Source organism: Ochlerotatus camptorhynchus, unplaced genomic scaffold, assembly GCF_037179485.1.
Source record: "Ochlerotatus camptorhynchus isolate MF236.1 unplaced genomic scaffold, CSIRO-AGI_Acam_v1.1 ptg000052l, whole genome shotgun sequence".
In the NCBI taxonomy this organism is placed as follows: Eukaryota; Metazoa; Arthropoda; class Insecta; order Diptera; family Culicidae; genus Ochlerotatus; species Ochlerotatus camptorhynchus.
In genome coordinates this window covers 1,215,203-1,239,253 of record NW_027040542.1, presented here as the reverse complement: position 1 = coordinate 1,239,253, position 24,051 = coordinate 1,215,203, and the positions used below count along the sequence as shown (strand labels likewise).

Below are 24,051 nucleotides of genomic sequence, written 5' to 3'. Positions count from 1 at the left end.
CGATTTTTTAAACAAAATTACATATTTTTTCCATGATTTTCATGTGACCACACACAACCAAAATCCACTCCACCTGAAATTGATGTGTCAAATAAATAGTATTTGTGATCCGAGGTGTGGTCACATACGGCTTTTATATGTACACATACAGTAATAACCCGATTTTGTCAGCCCCTCCACGCATCAGACTTTAATTTTTCAATAATTTCATTTCAAATCTTTATCATTCATCTTCAAGATGGATGTTTAAGGTATGCTTTGGTGCAATAAGACAACTCGAAAAGCGCATGAGTTTCGTAGAACAATAGAAAATGTTTTCAAAAAAGGAGGCTGACAAAATCGGGTCATTACTGTATTAAGTATTTGTCCGACACATAGATCTAGATAGAGCTGGAATTAGAACGTAACAGTTTTTGTAAACAATGACTTCTCTCGATGATTTCTCGAAAGTCATGGCTCGCCCTGGCAAATCGACATCACCATCGAGTAGGGGAAGACTTCCCGTACCCCATGGATATGTTGGTTTGTGTAGGCGTTCCATGAATTCCTAAAGGCCGGCGCACAATGGATAAGTTTTCAGGTTTTTTGACAGTTAGCCCATGAAAAAAAAAAACCCGGAAACTTATACATTGTGCACCAGCCTTAAGAAATCAATGAGATTAGTCATTGTTTACAAAAGCTGTTACGCTCTAATTCCAGCTCTATCTAGAGATATCAAATTTTGTTGATCACATTGCGAAATTCATGTGTGGGGCATATAAAAACAATCTTTGAATTTGGCTTAGTGCCTTCCGACCCACGCGTTACATTTAAGTAATCAATGTTTTCAAAGGTACTAAACGCACCTTTCATTAGTTAAATATAAATAAAAATATTATTTTGTTGTCTCGTTTTCACCCGCGTTCGCGTTCGTTTCTCATCTCTGCTTCTGCGTGTTTTTCCGTTGCCGATAATTCGTCAATCTCCGTGAAATTAGTGGTCGTGAAATAGCGTGTTGTGAGTATTAATGTTCACAAAATGAAACGTCACCTGCGGCGTCCGATCGCGAAAGCGAAGAAATTTACCCCACCAAACCTCGCGGACATCGATCCACTGCCGGTGGATTCGCGAGAAACCGCACCGAACAAACGGTTCGTTGCGATTTTTACCGGTCTAACGGTGGAAGTTTGTGATTCGGTCGGGATACAAAAACTCGCGCTCGGTGGGTGCTTTGGTCAGGGAACACTATCGCGGTCCTTTCCGGCTTCAGTACGTGATCGTGGAGCTCAGAGAAGCAACGAGCTAGTTGTTAGGCGGCGGCAACTAGATAGACGGGAAGAGTGGCGTCGTAAGTACGGTCAAGTTGGAGGAAGTAATTGCGTGAATGTTCGTGTGATGGAAGAGGACGTGGAAAAGCAGTTAGCGGATGGTGCTATAGGTCAGAGGCAGTTGAAGTATGCATTGGTGGGAAAAGAAGTGGACCCATTTCCTATTCCGGAAAACTTAAGTCTATTTTTCGAAGAATCTATGTTCCTGGTCAGAGAATTGAAATGCCTAGAAGTACGGACGTTGGAAGGCGCTACCATGCCTGAAATACTTTTATTAGAGACATTCTCAAAATTGAAGAGAAATTTTCTTGTGTCTTACGTTGCTTATGTCTACCTGAAATCCAAAAACTGGGTTATTAAGAGTGGGCTCAAATTTGGTGGAGATTTCCGTAAGTTGCGAATAGGTCATCATCAATTCTATTTTTAATTAAATGCTTTTTCTATTCACAGTTCTCTACCAGAAAGGACCACAATTCTTCCATGCGTCCTATGTTGTCCTCATACAACCGTATCAGAACTGTGCCCAACAGCCAGGAGGCAATCACTATATGGATAATTATGATTTCCAGTGTTTCAATCGTATCGCGGAAACTACTGCCAAAGATTTACTAGTGTTAGAAGTTTATTATCCTACTGATATTGATCCAAGTGATTGTGTGGCCGGTGTTAATCGTCTGAATGAGTTCAGAGTGAGTGAAGTCTTCCCGAAGCATCATAACTATGCAGCTTACCGGAATAGTCATCAGCAAAGCACATCTAGTAGTAAGTAGTTTAAAACTATTCTATTCAACTGTGAACAATTTTTACAAACAATAAGAAATGTCGCTCCGCAGTTCGTACCCTACTGGGACGGCTGGTCTAAGTTCATGTTCCGAAACTTCTTGGGCAGTCCAGTTCGCCTGTATTCGCTGCGCTCTGCAAGGTAGATTTCCGTGCATTCGGATTTGAACTGTTCATCGTTATACCATTTGAGGGAGCACGCCATGAGTGCACTGTTCTGTTTCTGACACTTCATTGCCATCAGGAGGCCCGCATCTTTGCAACAGGTTTCAAAATCCTGCACCTCAGGTATGCATTTCTCTACCTTGGCTCGTTCTCGCATTATCTTCGGGACGAGGACTTCCCGTTCGACCTTCCGGAGACGTCTGTCGTTGGGATCGCCTGTTTTAATGGGATGATGAAACTTATGTAAGTTTGCGGTTTGAGAATTTATGGAACTTTACTTACCCAAACCATGCGGACCACCTTGGTTGACACCGATAGTGTTCTCAGGTTGACCGTGACCAGTGAATGCTTGAGCCATGAGTATAGTCGAATAGAAAATTTAAAGGTAATTGAATGTGTTTATTGTAGAATTTTAGGTGAACATTCGGCCGATCTAAATCAAAACAATCAGTGTGCAGTCGGCAAAGTGACATTTCTTGTTTTACACACTGATAAAAAATCACTCAACGATACTCGAAATTATACTCAATTGAACTTGCACTGAAATTAAAGTGCGATTAGCTATTACTGGAGTACTTTTTGAATAGGTAGTTGCAACAAATGCAAGCAAAATGAGATTTTAAAGCTACCAGACACTACTCCGGTTACGCTACCTACAGGCAAACACTCATAAGGTGGGCGCACAATGGATAAGTTTTCAGGTTTTTTGACAGTAAGCCCATGCATTATCTGTCAAAAAACCCAGAAACTTATACATTATGCGCCAGCCTCATAGTTGAAGATGCTAAGTTTCAAATAACAGACTTAAAGTGGTCATTTTAGACGATAGCGATAGATGAGGAATCGAATACGAATCGGGTTGATCATTTCGCTTTACCAAACTCCCCCTCACCCCCGCCACAACCGGCAAAACAAGATGATCACCATTTTGCTCATGTACCTACGATGTGTTGAAACAGTTCTATCAAATGTACCGCTCTCAAGTCGTTATGCCTCCCTTCAGATCCTCTCGATCCATGGTTGCACGTCGCCAGCATCGCAGTCTGCGAAGGCTTCGCAGGTCGCCTTCCATCTGGTCGATCCACCCTGCCCGATGTGCGTCTCTTCGCCTCGTTCCAATCGGTTCATTATTGTGAACCATTTTCACCGGGCTGTAGTGCGATATTCTGAAATAGTTTTCCGAATGATGATTTTTGACGTTGGATAACGTCTTTCGGCAACATACGGGGGTACAAAATTGAAAACAGTCATTTTGGATGCGTTTCGAAAAATTAAAAGATTTTGAATGGCATCAATCGATTGGATATATTTCTAGCAATTTGCAGAATGTTTCAAAACTATTGATTTCATTCTGTAAACTATTGAAAAATGGTTAAAAGTAAACCATTGTCTAAAGATGGTGAAAATCGATTGATTTTTTTATATTCTTATACTTTCTCCAACCAATACATCAGATGCGAGTATCTGACACCTCTGATATTTTCTGTTCTACTATATAAGCGTCCAACAAGGTCGCCCGTTCCATCATTGTCAACAACATCAGCCCAACAAAACGGCCCTTTTCAGGGCCACCAAACTTTCGCAAAAGAGTTATTAAGGAATATTCCTAAAATATAATATACACAATTAAGTACAACACATAACAGACGTTATCCAACGCCAACCCTGCGGTCGTATCTAGTATACAACCCTTCCAACTTTTTTTCCATAGCTTTTCTCTTACTTGAAAATTTCTGATCTTCACGGTTATGTTTCAAAAACAGTTAAGAGACACCACTGTGAAATTTGCAGCAGTGAAAGATTAAAAGTTTTCAGGCATGAACTGCATTATTAGAAACATTTTAATTTAATTTTTTTCATTTCTGACAATGGGTTTTCCTTATTTTTGGGGAGAACATTTTTCAGATTACATTTTTAAGGATTCTTGAGATATCCAAGTAACTCCCAAGCCCGTTAATAGCCGGATTGGGACCCTTTTTGCAATATAAGGCTGATATACAGTTTTAAATTTTTATATCAGCCTTACATCAGCATTATATTGCAGTTTTTACATTAGTGGGATTGATGGTTACTTGGGTAATTTCCTTATCATTTCACTACAACGTTCTTTTTATAATGTTTATGAGTTATGCATTTTCAAATTACGTGGAAAATCCGAAAACTTCATCTAAAATTTTCTAGAAAAATCAACCTGTAATTTGTATATATTTTTTTTGTTCGTTTAACCATACAATCTACTTGTGGGCAAAATTTCATAACATTCTGAGAACTTTGTACGACAGTAAAAAAAACATTTAATCAACCTAAATACAGCATAGTGCATTGGTTTGAAGCCAGGTGGTCTTCTTAAAGTCGTTTTAAACAGCTTTTCATCCAATTGTCTAGTCAGTCGTTATTAGTACGAAATACATTTTAAAAATTGACTTCTTCGCTAGTTCCTTGTGCAAATATCCAGAAAGAACCATAATTTCTTGGATTTTGAATCTTTATTTTTTTCATGAATGTTTACATACCCAAAAGTACCATAATTTCCCGCAACATATGACACTTTACGCTATTGTTTTTTTTTGTTCAATTGGAAGCTTTTAGCAACCTTAGAACTTGAATTCTATCGTAGAAATTTCTGAAGATGTACTGAAAGCCATTCTTCTTAAAATTTTACCTTGAGTCGAGATATTTTTTGTTTCTCAATAACATTGTAATTCCCAATAACTGCAACGCCTAGTTTAAATAACATTTATTTTCATAGTAAATTTCATATAGTGTTACCATTTTACAGTTGCATTACAAAGATTTCAACTAATTTCGCTACGACGTACGGGATGTAAGATAAACCAATAACACAAATGCATTATTCATCAAGGCTGCTTCCACTGGTAGTTAGCGATTCCACACCGCATACGCAGCGGCATTTACATCTGTGTGATACTATTCAGCGATTTCTCAATGTTTCGATAGGTGCGTGGTGGAATAACTTCCAGTAATACTTTGTTGTAGCTGGGATGTTCGGATAGCTGCTTGAACATACTCTTCGTGTAGTTACGCGTATCGAGTGACCCTTCGAGCAGCAATTGCCCTCCGGTGTGGACCAGTTTTTCGCGAGATTCTTTGGGTAGTGCAAATGCCTTTTCCGCACCAATTTGATGGACAATCTTATCGAGTAGCTTGGCAGCAGTCGTTCGTACTACGGCATTTTGATGAGCTGCTCCCTTAGATGAGATGATGTGAATGACTTTTACGATTGAGAGGTTCTCACACATTGATTCCAACGCGTGAGTGGCATCGGCTCGAAGGAACTTGTTCGTATCGGCTGTGCGATGAAGCAGATGGGTAGCGATGTCTTCCGCTTCACCCTCTAAACAGCGTCGATGGGTGGAGAAGAACTCAGCCGAAGCTTGGCAAGCTGCCCGTGCGACCTGAGATCGAAGATTACGTACTTGCTTGGCAAGAGCCACCGACAGAAGATGAATTTGACTGTCGATAACCTCTGGATGATGCCGGATCAGGCGAACAAAGAACTGTAGGCCACTGATGTTTTGTTCCCAGTTGGGACTCTCTAAGTGTACTAGGCAGTGTGAGAGAGCTTCTTTCGGTTTGTCGAACTTCCGCAAATTTTTCTGAAAAATGACTTCATTCATCTTATTTTTGGACTTGATTCCACTGACCACTTCCTTGACCGGTGCGACTTTACTGCTCTTACGAACAAGGAAAGGCTTTTTAAGGATTTTCTTGGCGGGAGCAGGTTGTGGAGGTTCTTCTTCGTCGTCCTGTAACTGTTGAAGGTTACCGAGACTGGCAGATTGAACACGACTTTTCGGTTGTGCAATTACGGTTTCCTCTACCTGATAACTATTGATGGATAGTTCCTCGGTTGAATAGGATGACTGAAGGGGATGCGGACTTGGAGTGGGATATCGCTTCGGAGTTGCCGAACGCTGTGGCTGTACGATTTCCTCTTCAACCTCTTCATCGTAGTCAGATTCATAGGTGACTTGATTTGAACTTATAACGTCTTCGCTTCGGATCGGAGTTCCATCTCTTTCATACCAAACGGTATTTTCCCTGCTCTTAGCAGAACGATTCGATTTGACAGACGCATTGTCAGTCGTCTGCTTAATTGACAGATTGCTGTATGAGATATTACTAGTCCTGGATAGCCTTCCGTCATTTTTCAAGATCCCTGATCCGATCGATTTGTGGGAGGTAACCGATTGTGGCCGCGAAGATAGTATTGAAGGTGGATGGCTAACGTTCGGAGTGGGTGGATACGGATCACTTCCCTTACTTCCAAAATTGAACGTACTGTTGGAGATGATTCGTGTAGAAGACGAATCATTGCTCGACTTTTCATCATTCTCGCTATCGTACTGCTCATCGCGATGAATGATATAGCTTTCCTGATTGATGCCACCTCCTGCAGCTGCAGATCCATCCTCCCGTTCAACGTGATAGCGTGACCGAAGAGGTGTTTCAACTGTTTCCGCGCCAAAGAATCGTCTGTTACTGTTGTAGCCATTGTTATTGCCACCGCCGTTGCCATAGGATTTGCTCGGTGATAAATTAGGACGCTGATCTAGGTCCAACTTTTGCGCATGCGAGCCAACTTGTTGTCTACTGCTGCTGCTGGTGCTGCTGTTGTTGTTGTTGTTGTTGTTGTTGCTGCTACTGCTGTTGTTGTTGTTGCTACAAAGAAAGAAGGCAAGGACAAGGGTGAGAATGTGCGAGCTGGCGGAACATTCTTTTAAACTCCCCCGCCCCGGTGTGTGAGTGTGCCGTTAATAATTAACTAGAGTGTGAATAGAGCAATGTGTCCGAGGAAATGGCACTGCGGACGGACACGGGCGGACCAATTCAGGTCATGTGAATTATTTTGATAGAGCAGTAGGTTTATTTTTCTGTTTTTATTTGTGTTTCTGACTTTTGAACTGCCAGATGACCTTGCCGCTTATCAAAGTTGAACTGCTTGACTAGCGATGGACGATCAATAAATTGCTTCCGACAGGTTACGTGTTTATTAGTGGAGGATGGTGGTGGTGGTGTAGCCTTCAGATCGCGAGCATTTCTATCGAAATGATAACCTGTTAGCTTGGTGTGCAATTTGTGTGACTGTCAGTTACAATCCTTTTTAGCACTCTGTAGTAGTATTAAAGACGAGTTTACTCAAAAACATTGTGGGTAATTTTGACGTGAATAATATTTCAGATGCGGAAACATGACTCAACTAGGATTTGTATCTTTATAAAATTACGGGTTTCTAAATGTGAAACTAATCGTAATAATTGTTGTAGCACATCAGGTTTTTGAGATGCTGATCTTTTAACATGCAGAGATCAATGATCAACTTCGATTCCATATTTGAGCTTTAAACTTAATTTCCTGTGCATATAAATTAAGTTGAAGTGTTCATTTATCAATAATTGGTACATTTTTTTATCGTCAATCAGTAATTTAATCTATTGTATTTTTTTCCTTGATTTGTTTTTCGTCGTTCTTGTTTTCCATGCTGAGCACCGATGCTACCGACCCCAGGAAGGCAGCTCCCACACCTGGACCCTATCTATCGACCCATCAACTATGAACCGGGGCCCAACGTTTTTACCACCCTTCCGAAGAAAGGCGTGATCAGAGATGTTATGCCTCAGAACATCCCGGTGGCGCCGCCCTACATGTTTTTTGATCTATTGTAGTACATTCCGTGTTCTTAGTTTAGTCGTGTTACTCCATCACTATCGGGAAATGATGAAGTATTCGGTTTTGATACAGTTGTCATTCTTGTCTTCATCGTGAGAAACCGATTCTATTTATACACTTCGAAGAGCTAGAGCACTCTCGAAAAACGCACCCCTTTATCAGTCAAAATCGGATTCCTTAGGAACAAAATCAAGAAATGACACATCATGCGTGTGGACCCTAGTCTCAACCACTTCAAACTAGAGAACAACGAATAGAAGATTAGGAATCACATAGATGATGGCTAGCTAACCCCTTTTTTCCCTTGTTTCATGGTCAGCCTCGGTGCAGCAACCCGAGTCTTGTCGCTATTAACAAGGCATAAAAAGTAATAAGTGTTGATTACTGAAAAATCATGTTCCCCTAGTTTGAAGTTGTCAGGACTAGGCTTCGGTAGTAGATCTTATACCATTAAAGCACCACGAAAAGGTGATAAAAAAACTGTTTAAAACATAATCATTGTTGTGAGCGGTCACCGTAGTCGACGCATTTTCTGTGATAATGGGCTGCCTTCCCGAGCAAAGTTAGAGATCAAATTGAAATCAGAATTTGCTGTTATGATGTAACTTACTTTGAATACTCCATTTGATCTCATTTTGGTTGACTTAACGGTTAACACATCAAAAATGAGAGCAAAATTTTACACTGTTGAAGCAAACGGAAAACTAATCCTGCTTTCAATGAAATCAATTTGATTACTGATTTTGCATTCATAATGTTTGACTGAATACGGGCCTGGTGTAAATGGTTAGCATCCAAGCTTCTCACGCTGAAAGACTTGAGCTCAAATGTCACCTCGGGTTGGTTGCGAATGACCTAAAATTAACACAAAACAATTAAACAATAATCGTTAGTTCAACGACAGATAAGCTTAACTTAAATCTTAAACAAGACGTTAACAGCAGAACTTCAAGTTAAGTTGCTTTCATTTAAAATGTCTTGACTGCATAATGAAAGCACAATATGATATCAGACTAATGTCGTGACAATTGAAATCAAAATGAGTATTCATTATGATAGGAACTGCAATCTTTAATATCGATTTGCTTTCATTTTGTTAACCGACTTTGCTCGGGTTTGCTTCCGACACTTCCGGAGAACTTTGAGATTTGGGCTTAATTACTTTTGTAAACAAACACGCCAATCGCCGATATCTCGTGAATAAAAGAACAATCTAGCGAACAAACTATACCAAATGATAAAGGAATCATTCCTCTACCTGTATGTGTTGTTAGTTTTTGAGATTGAGCTTTAATTCGCGAGGAATCGGCAAATGACGTGTTTGTTTACAAAAGCAATTACGCCCTAATCTCGAAGTTCATCGGACTTTTCTCATAATAAGAGCTGCTTATGTTGGATATCGAAGTAGGCTCTGCTAGTGGACAGTTCGGATTTCTTGGGCTGTCAATCTTTTGCATAAAATTCAAACGAACATTTTCCTTCTGGCCGGTGTAAAAAGTGTGATTTGCGAAAAACATCGTTACGATGACAAATTCATTGATCCTTCGGGTCATTTTGCAAGCCACGAAGTGATTTTTTGAATCAAATGAAAAGAGGTGGTTGAACTACAGTTAGTGCTGATTGGTAAACTCGGTAAGAAGAAAACAGAAGAGAACGAAGATCCGTGTACGGTGTTCGCTGCAAGCTGTGTGATGAAGATAAAGCGTTTGGCGGAGGACAACAGACAAAAGCTAAAGGCTAAAGCTTCTGGAGAAAATCGTGGAATAGAGAAGTCCGGAAAAGTTGATGATCACAGTCAAGCAGACCAGTTTTAGTGAGATCATTCCATTTTTATCTATAAATTAGGCATTTGGGGAACATTGGAGGCATTTGATGAGATCCTTCAATTATACTTTATTATATAAACCATTCATTACATCACATAGGGGAAATGGCTCTAATGTTGGCCTATGGATCTAAGATTGGGCCCATCGCTGAAAATGTGCTGTTTATCAATTTTAGACTCATGTCATGTGAGACTCATATTTTGTCTTTTCCATGGGAACAGAACAATAGGTTAGTTCTCTATGTTCCTCTGTGTATTTCAACACCAACATTTTCATAAGTTTCCCGTAATGCTTAGAAAAAAAAACACTAAAATCTAGCTTTGAAATTCTGTCCAAGTATCTAAGTACATCATTTGAAGAGTCAAATTTCCAAATTACTTTTATTGTAGTTTATATGTGGTTCGGTATGCAGAGTAAAGTGGGGCAAAAGGTTGACCTTTCTAGACAGAGCTGGAATAAGGGCGTAACAGCTTTTGTAAACAATGGCTTCTCTCGATGATTTCTAGGAATTCAATGCACGCACACGCAAACCAACATTACCGTCGGGTAGGGGAAGTCTTACCCTACCTGATGGTTATGTTGATTAGTGTGGGCGAGTCTTAACTTTCAAGGCATCACCGAAAGAAGTCATTGTTTACAAATGCTGTTACGCCCTAATTCCAGCTCTATCTTGCTTTGTTGAAATAAAAAAATATATCTCAAAACTGCAAGCATTTGGAATCAAATTAATTCCATAAACTTGATCCATAATTCAAAATTCCCAACTTTCTCTTACAAAGCTTTAATGAATTTGCAGTTCATTCGTAGCTAGAACGATTTTTTTCGGAAGCGTGTTCAAAACGAACTTTTTCCTCATCGGTGGGCAAAAATTGGATTCAGCAATAGGGCTAAAATGTAATGGCAGTTCTTGAGAATTTTGGCCACTATAAATCTTCAAATGCCCCATGATGGTGTGAAGGACATAAAGAAAACACTCGAAAATAGTAGTTTTCCACAATAAATACATTAGTGTCTCAACTTTTTCGAGGCTTTTGTCACATTCTGATCCATTTACAGCTGTTTAGAGCAATGCGTTTTAGGGATTTATCAATGATTACATGGGTTTGGGACACGACTCGAACTTTTGCCCCACTGTAGGAAATTCCACCTTGAGAGTTGGTGTACAGGTAACTAACACACGCCACTGACAGGTAACTTTTTGTTTTCTCTGTTCAGGATATAAATCCACGACCAGTAATTTGATCTATTGTAGTATACCTTTTGTTTGATTTCTAATATTGGTTAGAAATTTGAAACGAAAAACTTCGTTCAAATTTCTTTCTAAAATTCGTTAAAAACTTTCTACCAATATTGTAATTAACTCAGGAATTCTTGCTCAAATTCTCCACTGAATTCTAATAGTATTCTCGTTTGAGTTGCCTTGACATTTTGCTAGAAAATGCATAGAAATACTCCACCTAATTTGCCCTCCAGAATTGCCCTGGAATTTTACTAGGAACTATCTTAAAATTCACATTAGACTTCACTGAAGTTTTTCCCCCCGATTTCTTTGGAATTATGTATGTATTGCTGATGTTAAAAACATGTTGGATAAGGTATTAGTTTTCCTGAATGTTTAGTATTGATATTATTCTATAAAGCAATCGCACTTCCCTCCCCTTGGCTAGTTTTTGCACCTTGTTGCTGGTAAGTGGGCTTAATTTCATGCTTTATAGTGGAGTGTTGGAGACGGTAGGTTTATGGCCGGCGTTGCTGGCTCATGCCGCAATAGAATAGCGCCATGGGCATGCAATGGGGATTACTAAGCTTCCCCTCTCTGATGAACCACTACATGAGAAAACCAAAGATCTAGTCCAGCAGTGATAGTATCACACTTGTTACTCCTTTGTTTGAGAGCCGCGTCGTAGTACGCTTACGTATAGGCACTGACTTTGGGTGCGATACTGGCAGGTTTTGCCGCAAATCACTCTCATTTGTTTACGCAGATAGATTTATTTATTTGGGTTTGCAAGGAAATTATACTATTGAAATATTTCAGAAAGTGCCCAACAGTGCCTCTTCTACTTGCGTGACAAGCTTTCATTGTTGTTTTCATTGAAGTATTACTCAGGGAACAATGTTAACATCATTTTTGTACATGGTATTGTAACTAATCTTATATGTGCTTCATTTTGATTTGGGATAAATGTTTGAACTATGGCTCGAGATTTCCACTGTGACATACCCATACGTATTTTGTGGTGTTACATAGTGGAAACGTGTGAGCGTAGTTGGAGCATATACCCTATATAATTTAAAAATCAGCTGGGAAACTAACTTCACGGACTAAGGACTAAGGACTAAGGACGAACAAAAATATAATTAATATATGTCAAAGTCAGAAGTACTTGAAACACGATACATTTAAGTTTAAAAGCATGGGTTATGATGGGGTAGGTAGATTAGAGATTTCAGTTATTTATTAAATAAGACTAAATAATCATCAAATGAACTTCAATAAGAATAGATTTCAGAAAGTCAATTAACATATGAGATAGGACGCGGAGGGTCCGCTTAGGGAGGCAACTAGTCTTTAGAGTTGTATAATAAATCTTCCAATTTAGTATATTTGTTAATAAAGGCAATGCCAATAGCGAAAGTCATATCTTCAATCAGGCGCTTACAAATAAGTGAAGTTTTAGGAAAGATGTGTTAAATATGTTGATAGGTTTGAAATAAGAATTAGGATTGTTGTGCTTTAGTTTTTGGTAAGGTATGATGTGTCAACTAAACCCTTTTGAGCCAATTTTCAAAAATCAAATTGATTGAGTGATTTATTGAAAGACATTGCGTTGCGTTAGAAAACAGTATTCTTCTCTAACGAAAATTGACAAGTCATACATCTAACATAGTAGTAGTAGCAGTGTCGCATAATCTAATCACAATTGCTGCAAATAGTGCTAGAGGGGCTGGCAGGGCTGAATACGGATCAAAACTAACCTAACTCTTAACACTAAAATGATCCCGGAACTAACACTCGTCCATTGCAATTTTAGTTATATATTAGTTTTATTTTCCTACTAATTTATCTATGCTTCTTTCGTTTGTTTGGATCAAGTACAACTAATACTAATCTACCTTTATGTATGCTTTACTCCCTTTTAACCCATTATCTTTATGAATGGCGAATCATATGGAGCTGGAACTCAAAGAAATAACGTGATTTCATTGGACTAAGGAGAAGGAATAGAATTACTTCGGCACCTGTGAGTTATATACTCGGAGAGGTATTTGATAAATAATCAAAAAGTTGTATGTTAAAATCATAGTGGAGCCAAGGATCATGAGAGGTAATTGTCAATAATTCATTAATTAGTAGAAATAACCATATTATCCTATAATTGATATTACTATTTTTATATATCAATGAAATTAGTCATAACCGAGTAACAGAAAAAGTTTAAAAACAAATGGGGAAGGACAATAGACACAAGTTGACACAAGACAAGTTGGGGTTAATACACAAGACAAAATGACAAAATAAGTGACGACAGAAGACAAAACTGGGAAAAAATCAACCTTTAAAAAAACAAGAATGCGCAATTATATTATCAAAACTATTTGGATTAACACAAAAACAACAGTGACCAAACTGGCACCATAGCCTAGGAACGTCTGTGTGTTGATTTAAAATAGAGGCTCATAGAAGCAAACTTTATCAAGGGGTCCAGTGTAGAGTTTAAGCAAGTGTATGCTGCCACTGTGATCACCAAAAAAAAAATTATAAAGCAATCGCACTTATAGCAGTGGCCTCCCTTAACTCCGTCGGTAAAGGTGCAACACCTTGCTCTTCTTTCATGCAATAACTCAGCTCCGGGAATTGATCGAATCAAGTTCAACCTGCTCAAGAACCTCCCAGAAGTCACAAAGAGGCGATTGTTGAACTTGTTCAATCGATTCCTTGAGCTCAACGTTGTTCCGGATGATTGGAGACAAGTGAGAGTTATCGCCATCCAGAAGCCCGGTAAACCCGCTTCGGATCATAATTCGTACCGTCCCATCGCGATGCTGTCGTGTATTCGGAAGCTGTTAGAAAAAATGATTCTTCTTCGTCTGGACAAGTGGGTCGAGGTGAATGGCTTACTCTCAGATACGCAATTTGGATTCCGTAGGGGCAAAGGGACGAACGACTGCCTTGCGTTGCTTTCAACTGAAATCCAATTAGCCTATGCTGAAAAACAGCAGATGGGTTCAGTTTTCTTGGACATTAAAGGGGCGTTTGATTCTGTTTGCATCGACATCCTTTCGGACAAACTCCATGCGAGTGGGCTTTCTCCGATTATCAACAATTTCCTGCTTAATTTGTTGTCCGTGAAACGAATGAGCTTCTCTCATGGCAACACGGAAATTGCACGAATCAGCTACATGGGTCTTCCACAAGGCTCATGTTTAAGTCCCCTCCTGTACAACTTCTATGTCAAAGACATTGATGAATGTCTGGCCGAAAATTGCACGCTAAGGCAGCTTGCAGATGACGGCGTGGTTTCCATGGTTGGACCAACAGCACCGGACCTGCAAGGACCATTGCAAGATACCTTGGATAATTTGTCTACTTGGGCAATGAATCTGGGTATCGAATTCTCTCCGGAGAAAACAGAGATGGTTGTTTTTTCTAGGAAGCTTTATCCAGCACAGTTTCAGCTTCAACTTATGGGTAGAACAATCACTCACAGCATGTCGTTTAAGTATTTAGGTGTCTGGTTCGATTCCAAGTGCACTTGGGGAAAACACATAGCGTATCTGAGGCAGAGATGCCAACAGCGAATCAATTTCCTTCGTTCCATTACCGGCACTTCATGGGGAGCCCATCCGGAAGATCTGATAAGACTCTACAAGACCACCATTCTCTCGATTTTGGAGTACGGTAGCTTTTGCTTTCAATCGGCGGCGGGGACGCACATATTGAAGCTCCAAAGGATTCAATATCGTTGCATTCGAATCGCGCTAGGTTGTATGCAATCGACGCATACCATGAGTCTTGAAGTTCTTGCGGGCGTCCTCCCCTTAACAAATCGTTTTGCGGATTTATCGTTCCGGTTCCTCATCCGCTGTGAAGTCATGAACCCGCTGGTGATCGAAAACTTTGAGAAGCTGCTAGAGCGGAATCCTCAAACACGATTCATGAGCTTGTACTACGAGTACATGACTCTGGACATTGGCCCCTCCTCGTTTAACCCCAATCGCGCTGTCTCCCATCATTTCAGTGGTTCTTCCGTGAGATTCGATCTCACAATGAGGCAGGAGATTCAAGGAATTCCAGAGCCTCACCGTGCCCTGATTGTCCCAACTATTTTTGCGAACAAATACCGCCACGTCCCCACCGAGAAGAGATTTTTCACAGATGGGTCGGTGATAAATGCGTCCACTGGTTTTGGAGTATTCCACGATCTTCATAGCGCCTCATACAAGCTTCAAAAGCCGTGTTCGGTATACGTTGCTGAACTAGCAGCTATATCGTACACGTTAGAGCGTATTGCCTCACTTCCACCTGACCAATATTTCATTTTTACGGATAGCCTAAGCTCCCTGGAGGCTATGCGTTCAATGAGGCCGATGAAGCACTCGGCGTATTTCCTCCAGGAAATACGATCGTCATTGAGTGCTTTATCAAACAGCTCACATGTCATCACCTTGGTATGGGTCCCTTCTCATTGCTCTATCCCGGGCAATGAGAAAGCGGACTCGCTGGCCAAGGTGGGCGCTATGGAAGGCGATATTTATGAGCGACAAATCGCCTACCACGAATTTTTCACGATTTCTCGTCAGCAAGTCCTCGCCAACTGGCAACAAAAGTGGAATGATGGTGATCTGGGAAGATGGCTACATTCTATTGTCCCACAGGTGTCGATCAAACCCTGGTTCAAAGGGTTGGATATGAGTCGTGATTTTATTCGTGTAATGTCCAGGCTCATGTCCAATCACTGTTCGTTAAACGCCCACCTCTTCCGTATTACGCTTGCCGACAGCAACTTGTGCACCTGTGGAAACGGTTATCACGACATCGAGCATGTTGTTTGGTCCTGCTCCTTGCATCATGAGGCGAGATCCGTTTTTTGTGATTCCCTTAGGGTCCGAGGAAAACAACCCTTTAAGCCAATTAGAGACGTCTTGGCTTGCCGTGATATCGACTTTATGAAGCTTATTTACGACTTTCTTAAAGCTGTTGATTTATGTGTTTAGTGTTTTGTGTTTTAGTCATCCTTTACGTTTAAGTTTTAAATTAGTTCAAAATGCTTTCCCTTGTCCTCCCTCCAAATGATAAATAAATGTAATCCCTAATCTCGAGTAAACCGCGAGTAATCGGCCCCCGTTCTACTAACATTAGTTGTAAGAAAATGATATTCACACACAATTATGTAAAAATATTCGGCTCCGCAAAGCTAACGCATTTGAGCCTTGACAAATAAATGGATTATAAAAAAAAAAAAAAAAAAGGTGCAACACCATGCTGGAGGCGACTAGGTTCGATTCCTGCTCTGGTCTAGGATTTTTCTGAGTACAACTGTGGAAGTGCTCGAAGGATACTAAGTTGAGGGCCAGTATTAAGACCCAGTAGGGACGTAATAAAGCCAAAGAAGAGCAATCACACCGTAATCAGGATCAATCCTGTTCGATCAAAGCTACATAGGCGCGGTACTTAAAAAATCAAAAACACACTCTGTTTTGTTACGACCTTAACAGGTTCGGAAGACCGCATATTATTAAAACACCGACGACATACCTACCATCCATAACCTGCTTATATTTTAGTATTAGGATAATTACTTCTCTTCGTTTCCATCGACCAGTTCAAGCTCAGTCGCCGTCGAGGCTGTTGAGCAGTAGTTCGTTAGCCGTTCGTCCGTGGTGCCAGTTGATGACGACCTCGGACTGTCCACGATGTCCTGCAGCTGCTGCGGTGGCTGTTCTCCATATTGTTCTTCACCTTCCAGTTCTACCACATGACAACCGTCATTGACTTCACGTCCGATAAAATTTTTCATCGGCGTATAAACTGTCCCCCCATCGAGTGGTAGCACTACATTAGTCAACTCGTCTTTGTTGGCAAGGGGGGCTGCCCTTTTCCTCCGATGACTGGGACTGATGTCTGGTGATGACGATAACGATTCATTCCGTCGCCTGACAAAACACCAACAACAAATTCTGATAAACTCTGGGGGTTGTCTAATTACTCTTTCGAACACATTTTCCTTCACTCGTGTCCTGTCGTGATTGGTAGTGGTGGCACCATTTGCACTATGACTGTGAACGTGGTCATTTCCATTCACAGCTAGATTTTTAGAGTGGCCATTTTCTACTGATGGGTGATTGTTATTATTGCAACGTTCTGAGTAGTCACTGGCATTCTGCTCCTGGTGGGAGTCATTTTCACAAGAAACGGTTCGCAGAAATTTCATACAACAACCTGCACACAGTTGATAGTACGGAAGTATCTTCACGAACATTGTTACGGTAATTCCAGAACTTTAATCACTGTAATCAATATCTGGTATTCTCGATAAGAGTAAGAGCTACAGCCAGTCGGTCTGTCCAACTTTCATTTTTTTTTGTTCCTTTGGGTCAGTAAACTGGGTGGCCTAGTTCCATGTCTGGTTAAATCACAACTGAAAGCCACCTTCTTCAAATGCAAGCACTAATCGTGGAGCACGGAAATTATGCCATTATAATGCTCTCTCTTCTTGAAAACGACTCACCGCGCGCTTCACTGGTCAACTAGTCAAGTACTACTGGACATTACTATGGTCTACGGATGGTAGAAAAAGGACCAAACTAACACCAAGGGTAGTGGTGTTCGTCTAAACGAACCTCCCAGCACACAAGCAACTGTGGACTAGTATCCTTTTTTCCACGACGCCGACAACGACGACAGCGACGTCGCCGGGAAGCTAACAGAGCAGTTTGGTAGTGGTAGGAGAGTAACGTGGCGTTTGCCTTGTGAATTTGGTGCGCGCCTTCCGCTTTTCCGAGCAATTGCTTCCTTTTCGTTTTGTTTAGAATAAAGCTCGTAGATGTGTGCACGGCTGTGGGGTGGGTGGCAAATATTTTCATACCCTGTTTTCCTTGCCATCATTGTTTTGTTTATAACAACGGTCGTTCCCAGTCGATTCGAGTGATGTGTTGGTGTCGAAAACGATGATTATAGTTTGTACACAAATTGTCAAGTCTCTGGACTTGGTGCCCGCTTTATTATAGCAGCTACCGTCATTGGTGGGAATATGGATTTTTTTTCTATTCTGAACAATTAGCTTTTGATATAATGAATATAATTGTTTGTAAATAACCGTTGGCTATCAAACAAACTGTTTAATAGGACTGAAGTGTTTTTTTTTCGATGCATAACAGTCCCAAGTTCTATGTAATCCTTATGTCAAAAAAAAAATCAAATTCTTTTTCTGAATAAAGTGAAATCTCGATTTTGAGCTTTAATCTAAAATTACACAACACTGTTCAATCCAACACATTTTTCTTCTTCTTATTTTTGTACACATTTAGAATATCAAAGAAATGAAAGTGAGATTGCAAAAAGGTAAATTTACTGAACATGGATAAACTAATTTTCTTCTGATACTACTATTCTTAGAGAAAGCAGTCCACCCTCACCCTTATGGGGGCTGTGTTGGTAGCGAAAGTAAAGAAATGTTCAAATTAATTATTCATAAATGACTTTCAACATTCTCCTCTAGCTGTCCGGATGGCATGATAAACTATATAGTTCGCTGAGTGATAGTAGGTACCATCCATGTGAGCACACAAGAGCAGCGCAAACAACAGGAGAAAGTACTTCACCGAGTGGCACCTCTCTTTTCGTTACTATTTCCGGAGTTGAAATCTAGAGCTTGTCAACATTTGAAATTTAAATGCCACGAGGGCAATTATTTGGAACACATACTTTGTGGCAGACTGATTGTTAGCAGCACGACAGCAGAAATGCATGCTCAGCTGTTAGTTTCCGCTTCTTTATATCATTTAGATTGACTGGAAAAGGTTATGGAGGTAAAACTGTCGGGGACTTCGACCTGTACCCAACAAAAACATTTCAAAACTTCCATAGTTCCTGTGGCAAAATGCGTGTCTTATTCATTGACGTCATGCCTAACGTCGCATCAACCTACTCATATTAAAATTTCAATGTCCTCCGAAATAACAGTGATTAGCATAATAGTACCGTGATCTTCTTTTCTATGGTGAAGGTCAAGCCGTCGTTTAAGGCGCCGGTCTTCGAACTTCACCTGATAGACTCCGAAATAGCTCTAATTGTTTCGAGAACATACGCACTGTGAAACAAGGTTGCTCTATCGTAACACAATAAAGGATGCTTTCAGCATTTCGCTTCATCATGATTTATGGTGTAAACCGTTAGTCATCATTTTCCGCCAATTTGGCTCACTGCTGCTGGTTCTTCTTCTTCTCACCTGCTGACAAATTTTCCGACACCACGGTTTGAAAATTATAATCGTAATTAAAAATCCTACCATGGCTTGGCCAAGGACGTGAAATTCTGTTAACCTCATTTCGACCCCTAAAAGCAGCAACGTATGGGTGAAAGGTCTGTATATGCTTACAATTTTCAGCCACGAAAAGCAGTACCATATCTGGACCTATTTCTGCTGACCAGTAGAAGAACCACTCACTCACCCAGTTCAGTGGAATGAGCGGCGAAAGCTTGCGTGTTTTATTGGAAATGAAAATGTTGAACACGAGGTTAATGGCTCATCGAGGATGGTTTACCGCGTGATATAGTAGAGAACAACGGCAGTTAGCTCTAGTTATTCTCTAATTGGCTTGAAGGGGCATCCTTATGACTAATGACTACGATGGGTAACCGCAGCTGATGCATTTTTTACAAGCTGTCTGATAGTGATAGGCTTTTTGTTATGTTTTGATGGAAAGTGTGCCCTGAATGCCTCCATAATCAACGATTGCAGCGTATTCCTGACACGATAACTGGAAATTATGAAGGCACTTCATAGTTGCGGCTAACGATGTCTTAAATTTTGTCACACTAGATTAAATCCATCCAAAGTAATCAATTGATGGACACTTTGCACTTTGCATGCTCTTTACTGGCATGGTAACAAAAAAAAAGCATTGCGCATTCTATAGTATATTGAACCCCTGAGTCCGGCATTTTTTTTCTGTTCAACGATTTTTCAGAATACACTTTTACAAGTCTCTCGGACTGTTGGGATCTCCAGAATCTGTTAGGTATTTTTGCTGACTGGTGCTCAAGAAATTTGATGAGTCTAAGGATCGAAAAATGTAACATTATTTCCTATCAGCGAAAAATCGAACCAATCATGTTTGACTATGTTCTCTACGGACGCTGTCTTGCTCGTGTAGAGCACATAAAGGATCTCGGCGTTACCTTGGACTGCAGACTCACTTTCAGAATCCACTACAATGACATCATCTCCAGAGCTAATCGAAAATTGGGCTTTATTTTCAAAATTGCCGACGGGCTACGTGACCTGCTGCCTAAGGTCACTCTACTGCTCGCTTGTGCGATCCTTATTGGAGTCAAGTTTAGTTGTTTGATGCCCTTTCCATGCTAACTGAATCACTAGAATTGAATCCGTTCAACGCTAGTTTGTGAGATATGCTCTCCGTTTCCTCAACTGCCGTGACCCAACGATCTTGCCACCGTACGAGGAGCGTTGCCGTCTCCTGGGAATCGAACCATTAGAGGTGAGACGGACGGTCGCACAACCCTAATAAACGGGTACCATACAGTAACGATATCATAGATTGTGCGACCATACCACATAAAGTTTGGATGGTATCCCGATATTCCCGAAACGGGAAGCTATGTTCGCTGGAAAGCTGCTTACGGGTGACATTGACTGACATTGATAAATTAAAGAACGTCAGGCACCTCAAGTAACTTCAGGAAAATTGCAGGAACTTTTAAAAAGTGTTCCTTTTTCGAAGGATTTTCCACTGTCGTGAAATAGATGGCGCAGAAATTCTGATATAATGATTCACTGGAGAGCGCCAGAGCAAATCGGGCACACCGTTAATTAGATCCACTTCTTCTTCATTCCGTTATTTAACGTCGGTCTCTGTTCCGCAATCTAGTACCAATCACCGACGGACATCGATTGCCATCCATTGACGACAGTCGAATGTGCAGGAAGGCAGCTTCCACACCTGCGTAGGATATCGCACCCATTTAATTCAACACACATGGGCTGGGACCAACGGATTTACTGACCTTCCGAAGGAAAACGTGACCAGAGATTTTTATGCCTCAGAAATATCCCTCCGACCTCGACTGGGGGGCGAGTTACAGTACCAAAAACTGTCTAAAAATCAGGCAAAAACGTGGATACATCCTGGTAGAATGTGTCAAATGCATATGATTCATAGACTTATTCTTTAGTCCTTTGATATGATATGGTAGAAGCAGCCAGTTCACAATGCACCCTGGGGTAAAGTGTTTCTTTTTCTTGGCTGTTTACGCTTCTTTTGCGAGCGTTTTCTGTCGGCTATCCACGTAGTATTCTTTGAGAGCTTTCTATGCTTATGCAAAAATTGTATTGTAGTCTTGTATTACCGTGGGTTCGATTCCTGGTTCGGTCTAGAACATCTTTCAGGTTTGTATTTTGCAACACAATATAACTGTAGAAGTGCTGCAAATAATATTAAGCACAAGCTCATATAACAGGTTATGGTCCTATTTTGGGCCTAACACTAAAACTCAGTTTAAGCCTACTTCGGCCTGATTTTTTCTGCTGGAATGGAGTATAATATCATTAGTAAACGAAAATTAGTGACATGTTGCTTCACTCCTGAGTTTTAGCGTTTGGCCAAAAATAGGAGCATGGGCCGAGAATAGGCTCCATTCCCCTACCAAGTGTCTTCATACATTTTCACATCAATTATGTTCTATATAATCCTATATCATTCAGTGTACTATTTTATCTCATTCAACCGTGTATTTGGTTCTGGTGATTTGTTCATAAAATAAATATTTATTACTACATAGGGGAAATGGCTCTAATGTTGGCCTATGGATCTAAGATTGTTATTGGAGGCGAACCAGCCTAAGGCTGGAAGCCTCCTAAATAAAGCTAAATAATAATAATAATCTAAGATTGGGCCCATCGCTCAAAATCTACTATTTATCATATAATGAGAGAGAGAAGGATTAGTATTTTCCATTTAATTCCACTACTTTATTTGCTTATCCTTGACAGATACGTGTATTTCGTCTACAATGTGCAGACTTTTTCAGTGTCTTGTACTAATACTCGACTATCGACTGTCGATAGTACAAGACACTGAAGAAGTCTGCACATTGTAGACGAAATACGCGTATCTGTCAAGGATAAGCAAATAAAGTAGTGGAATTAAATGGAAAATACTAATCCTTCTCTCTCTCATTATACAGGTATTCCACTAAGACGCCCACATTCATCAGGATACTATTTATCAATTTTATCTAGATGAACGCGTCTTTGGGACGGCACTTATGGATATTTTTGAAAATTTAGTCGATTGTTGAATTTATGTATGGGCCCACATTAGAGGCACTTAGGTCAACATTACATCCATTTCCCCTATATTAAACAAGGAAATCTCAATTCTGGCAAAACGATCTTTAATCAACGTAAGTGGCTCCAAACGTTAATTTATCGATTTTTGTTTTTTTTTTATTGGGAGATTTTAACAAGTTGATTCGAAATGAATAGCTCGCCCACACAGTAAAGAAACTTCAACCACGTTGAGAATATGTTGTAATTTCAATTGGTAAAGCAAAAATTGGGATTCGGGCAACGATGAAGCTAGATCGGATCGAACACATCGATGTAAATTTACTTATCATAATTTCCGTTTAGGGATATTGCGTTTGGGTTGTTAATTTTTTTTATTGCTGTGCACCAGAAAGCTGACATTTTTCCCTACCTGATGGGGAACTTAGTTTGCGGGGGTGAGCTATCAGTGTCGATAAATTGACGTTTTAGTTTTAGGTACGTCAATTTGAACATTATCTCGTGAATTACTCATTATATTTATTGAATTATTATGGAAAACTGCGATATTGTGAGGTTTTTAAATATAATAATTGTAAATCTCACGTATTCTGAAACAGTGGGGGAAAGTAGGATCATGACAAAAACGAAGCTTTGAAGAAGCATAGGTGCTAACTGTACCTTGTGTGCGATGTAAAATGAACACATCAAGACAAACATTCCCAATTAACATTGCAAGTTTTATAGAGGTTTTCAAGCATGCTACTAGCCATGGTCTAAAGAACCTTCGTAGAACCATTTATATTTATTGTGACGTCTGATTCGGATTCAGGGAACCCCATGGGGACCCTATCCTTGTCAACCACATATAAATGCACCATAGCACATAACATATGTGGAACTCGATCATCAAAAATCGACCCCATTTCAGTGATTTCAAGTGGTATAGAAGGACATCGATCTGTCAAATTGATTATACCAGCTGTTAAATGAGAAAGGGGATCAAGGGGCTTGTCAATTATTTTGAATGATTCTACCGTGGTTTATAATTCTATGTGTTCTTAGCACTCCTGAACTCATGTCTTACTATTTCCTTAACCATTTATGTGCTTTATTTATTATTATATAGCTAACTTTAACAAATTCACCAGCAAAACTGTGGTAAACTTAGAAGAAACATGTTTGTAATATTTCCTTCTTTGAACACTTTCTATTTTTTTGGAACCAATTGCATCAAACTTTGATTTCATTAGGTTTCGTAGGAGGAAAAACATGACCGCGTAAATTTGGAATTAGGTGTTTAGATTTTTAGGTCTAGAGAGAAACAGCAAAATTTGGAACAAGAGTCAGAAGTACCATTTGAAAAATATTCAGTGTTTTGAGCTGACTTTGCATCGTTCCATTCGCAAGAATTTTATAAGGGCGTAATAAATGAAATCGAGTGCTTATCGATACCTGCAATATCCAAGATTTCCCTATGTTTCTCAATTGCCGTCAAATGAAAATTTCCTCAAAAATCCGAAACAGAAATAACTACTCCAATTCCTTTTTAACAAACATCATGGTAAAGTTGATCAAAGTTAAGCACTGTTTATTAACGAAAATAATCGTTAATATGCATCAACTCACTGAAAGCACAATATTTCAACATACCACGGACAAAATGATAGTTTTACACCTATTCAACGTAATCCTCAAATCTTCGAATTGTTTGCATTAAATTATATTCAATTGACATAATTTCCGTCATGAATCCAATGCAAACCAATA

General features: G+C 39.9%; 3 protein-coding genes across 3 annotated transcripts in view; 1 reads left to right on the top strand and 2 right to left on the bottom strand.

The window, feature by feature from the left end:
- The first annotated feature begins 986 nt into the window (after positions 1-986).
- Tsen2 (tRNA splicing endonuclease subunit 2) lies at positions 987-2,142 on the top strand. The gene is made up of 2 exons (XM_065239132.1): positions 987-1,696; positions 1,758-2,142. The coding sequence occupies exons 1-2, from the start codon at positions 1,018-1,020 to the stop codon at positions 2,075-2,077; spliced, it is 999 nt and encodes a 332-aa protein (XP_065095204.1). The 5' UTR covers positions 987-1,017; the 3' UTR covers positions 2,078-2,142.
- LOC135717175 (COX assembly mitochondrial protein homolog) lies at positions 2,075-2,671 on the bottom strand. The gene is made up of 2 exons (XM_065239134.1): positions 2,535-2,671; positions 2,075-2,468 (listed from the first exon to the last, which is right to left on the bottom strand). Exons 1-2 carry the CDS (start codon positions 2,608-2,610, stop codon positions 2,149-2,151), a joined length of 396 nt encoding a protein of 131 aa, XP_065095206.1. The 5' UTR covers positions 2,611-2,671; the 3' UTR covers positions 2,075-2,148.
- Positions 2,672-5,022: 2,351 nt separating this feature from the next.
- Positions 5,023-24,051, bottom strand: part of LOC135717212 (uncharacterized) — a 36,511-nt gene continuing 17,482 nt past the window's right edge. The window contains exon 10 of the mRNA XM_065239185.1: positions 5,023-6,884. Coding sequence (XP_065095257.1) covers positions 5,165-6,884 — 1,720 coding nt within the window. The 3' untranslated portion in view covers positions 5,023-5,164. The remainder of the gene's footprint in view (positions 6,885-24,051) is intronic.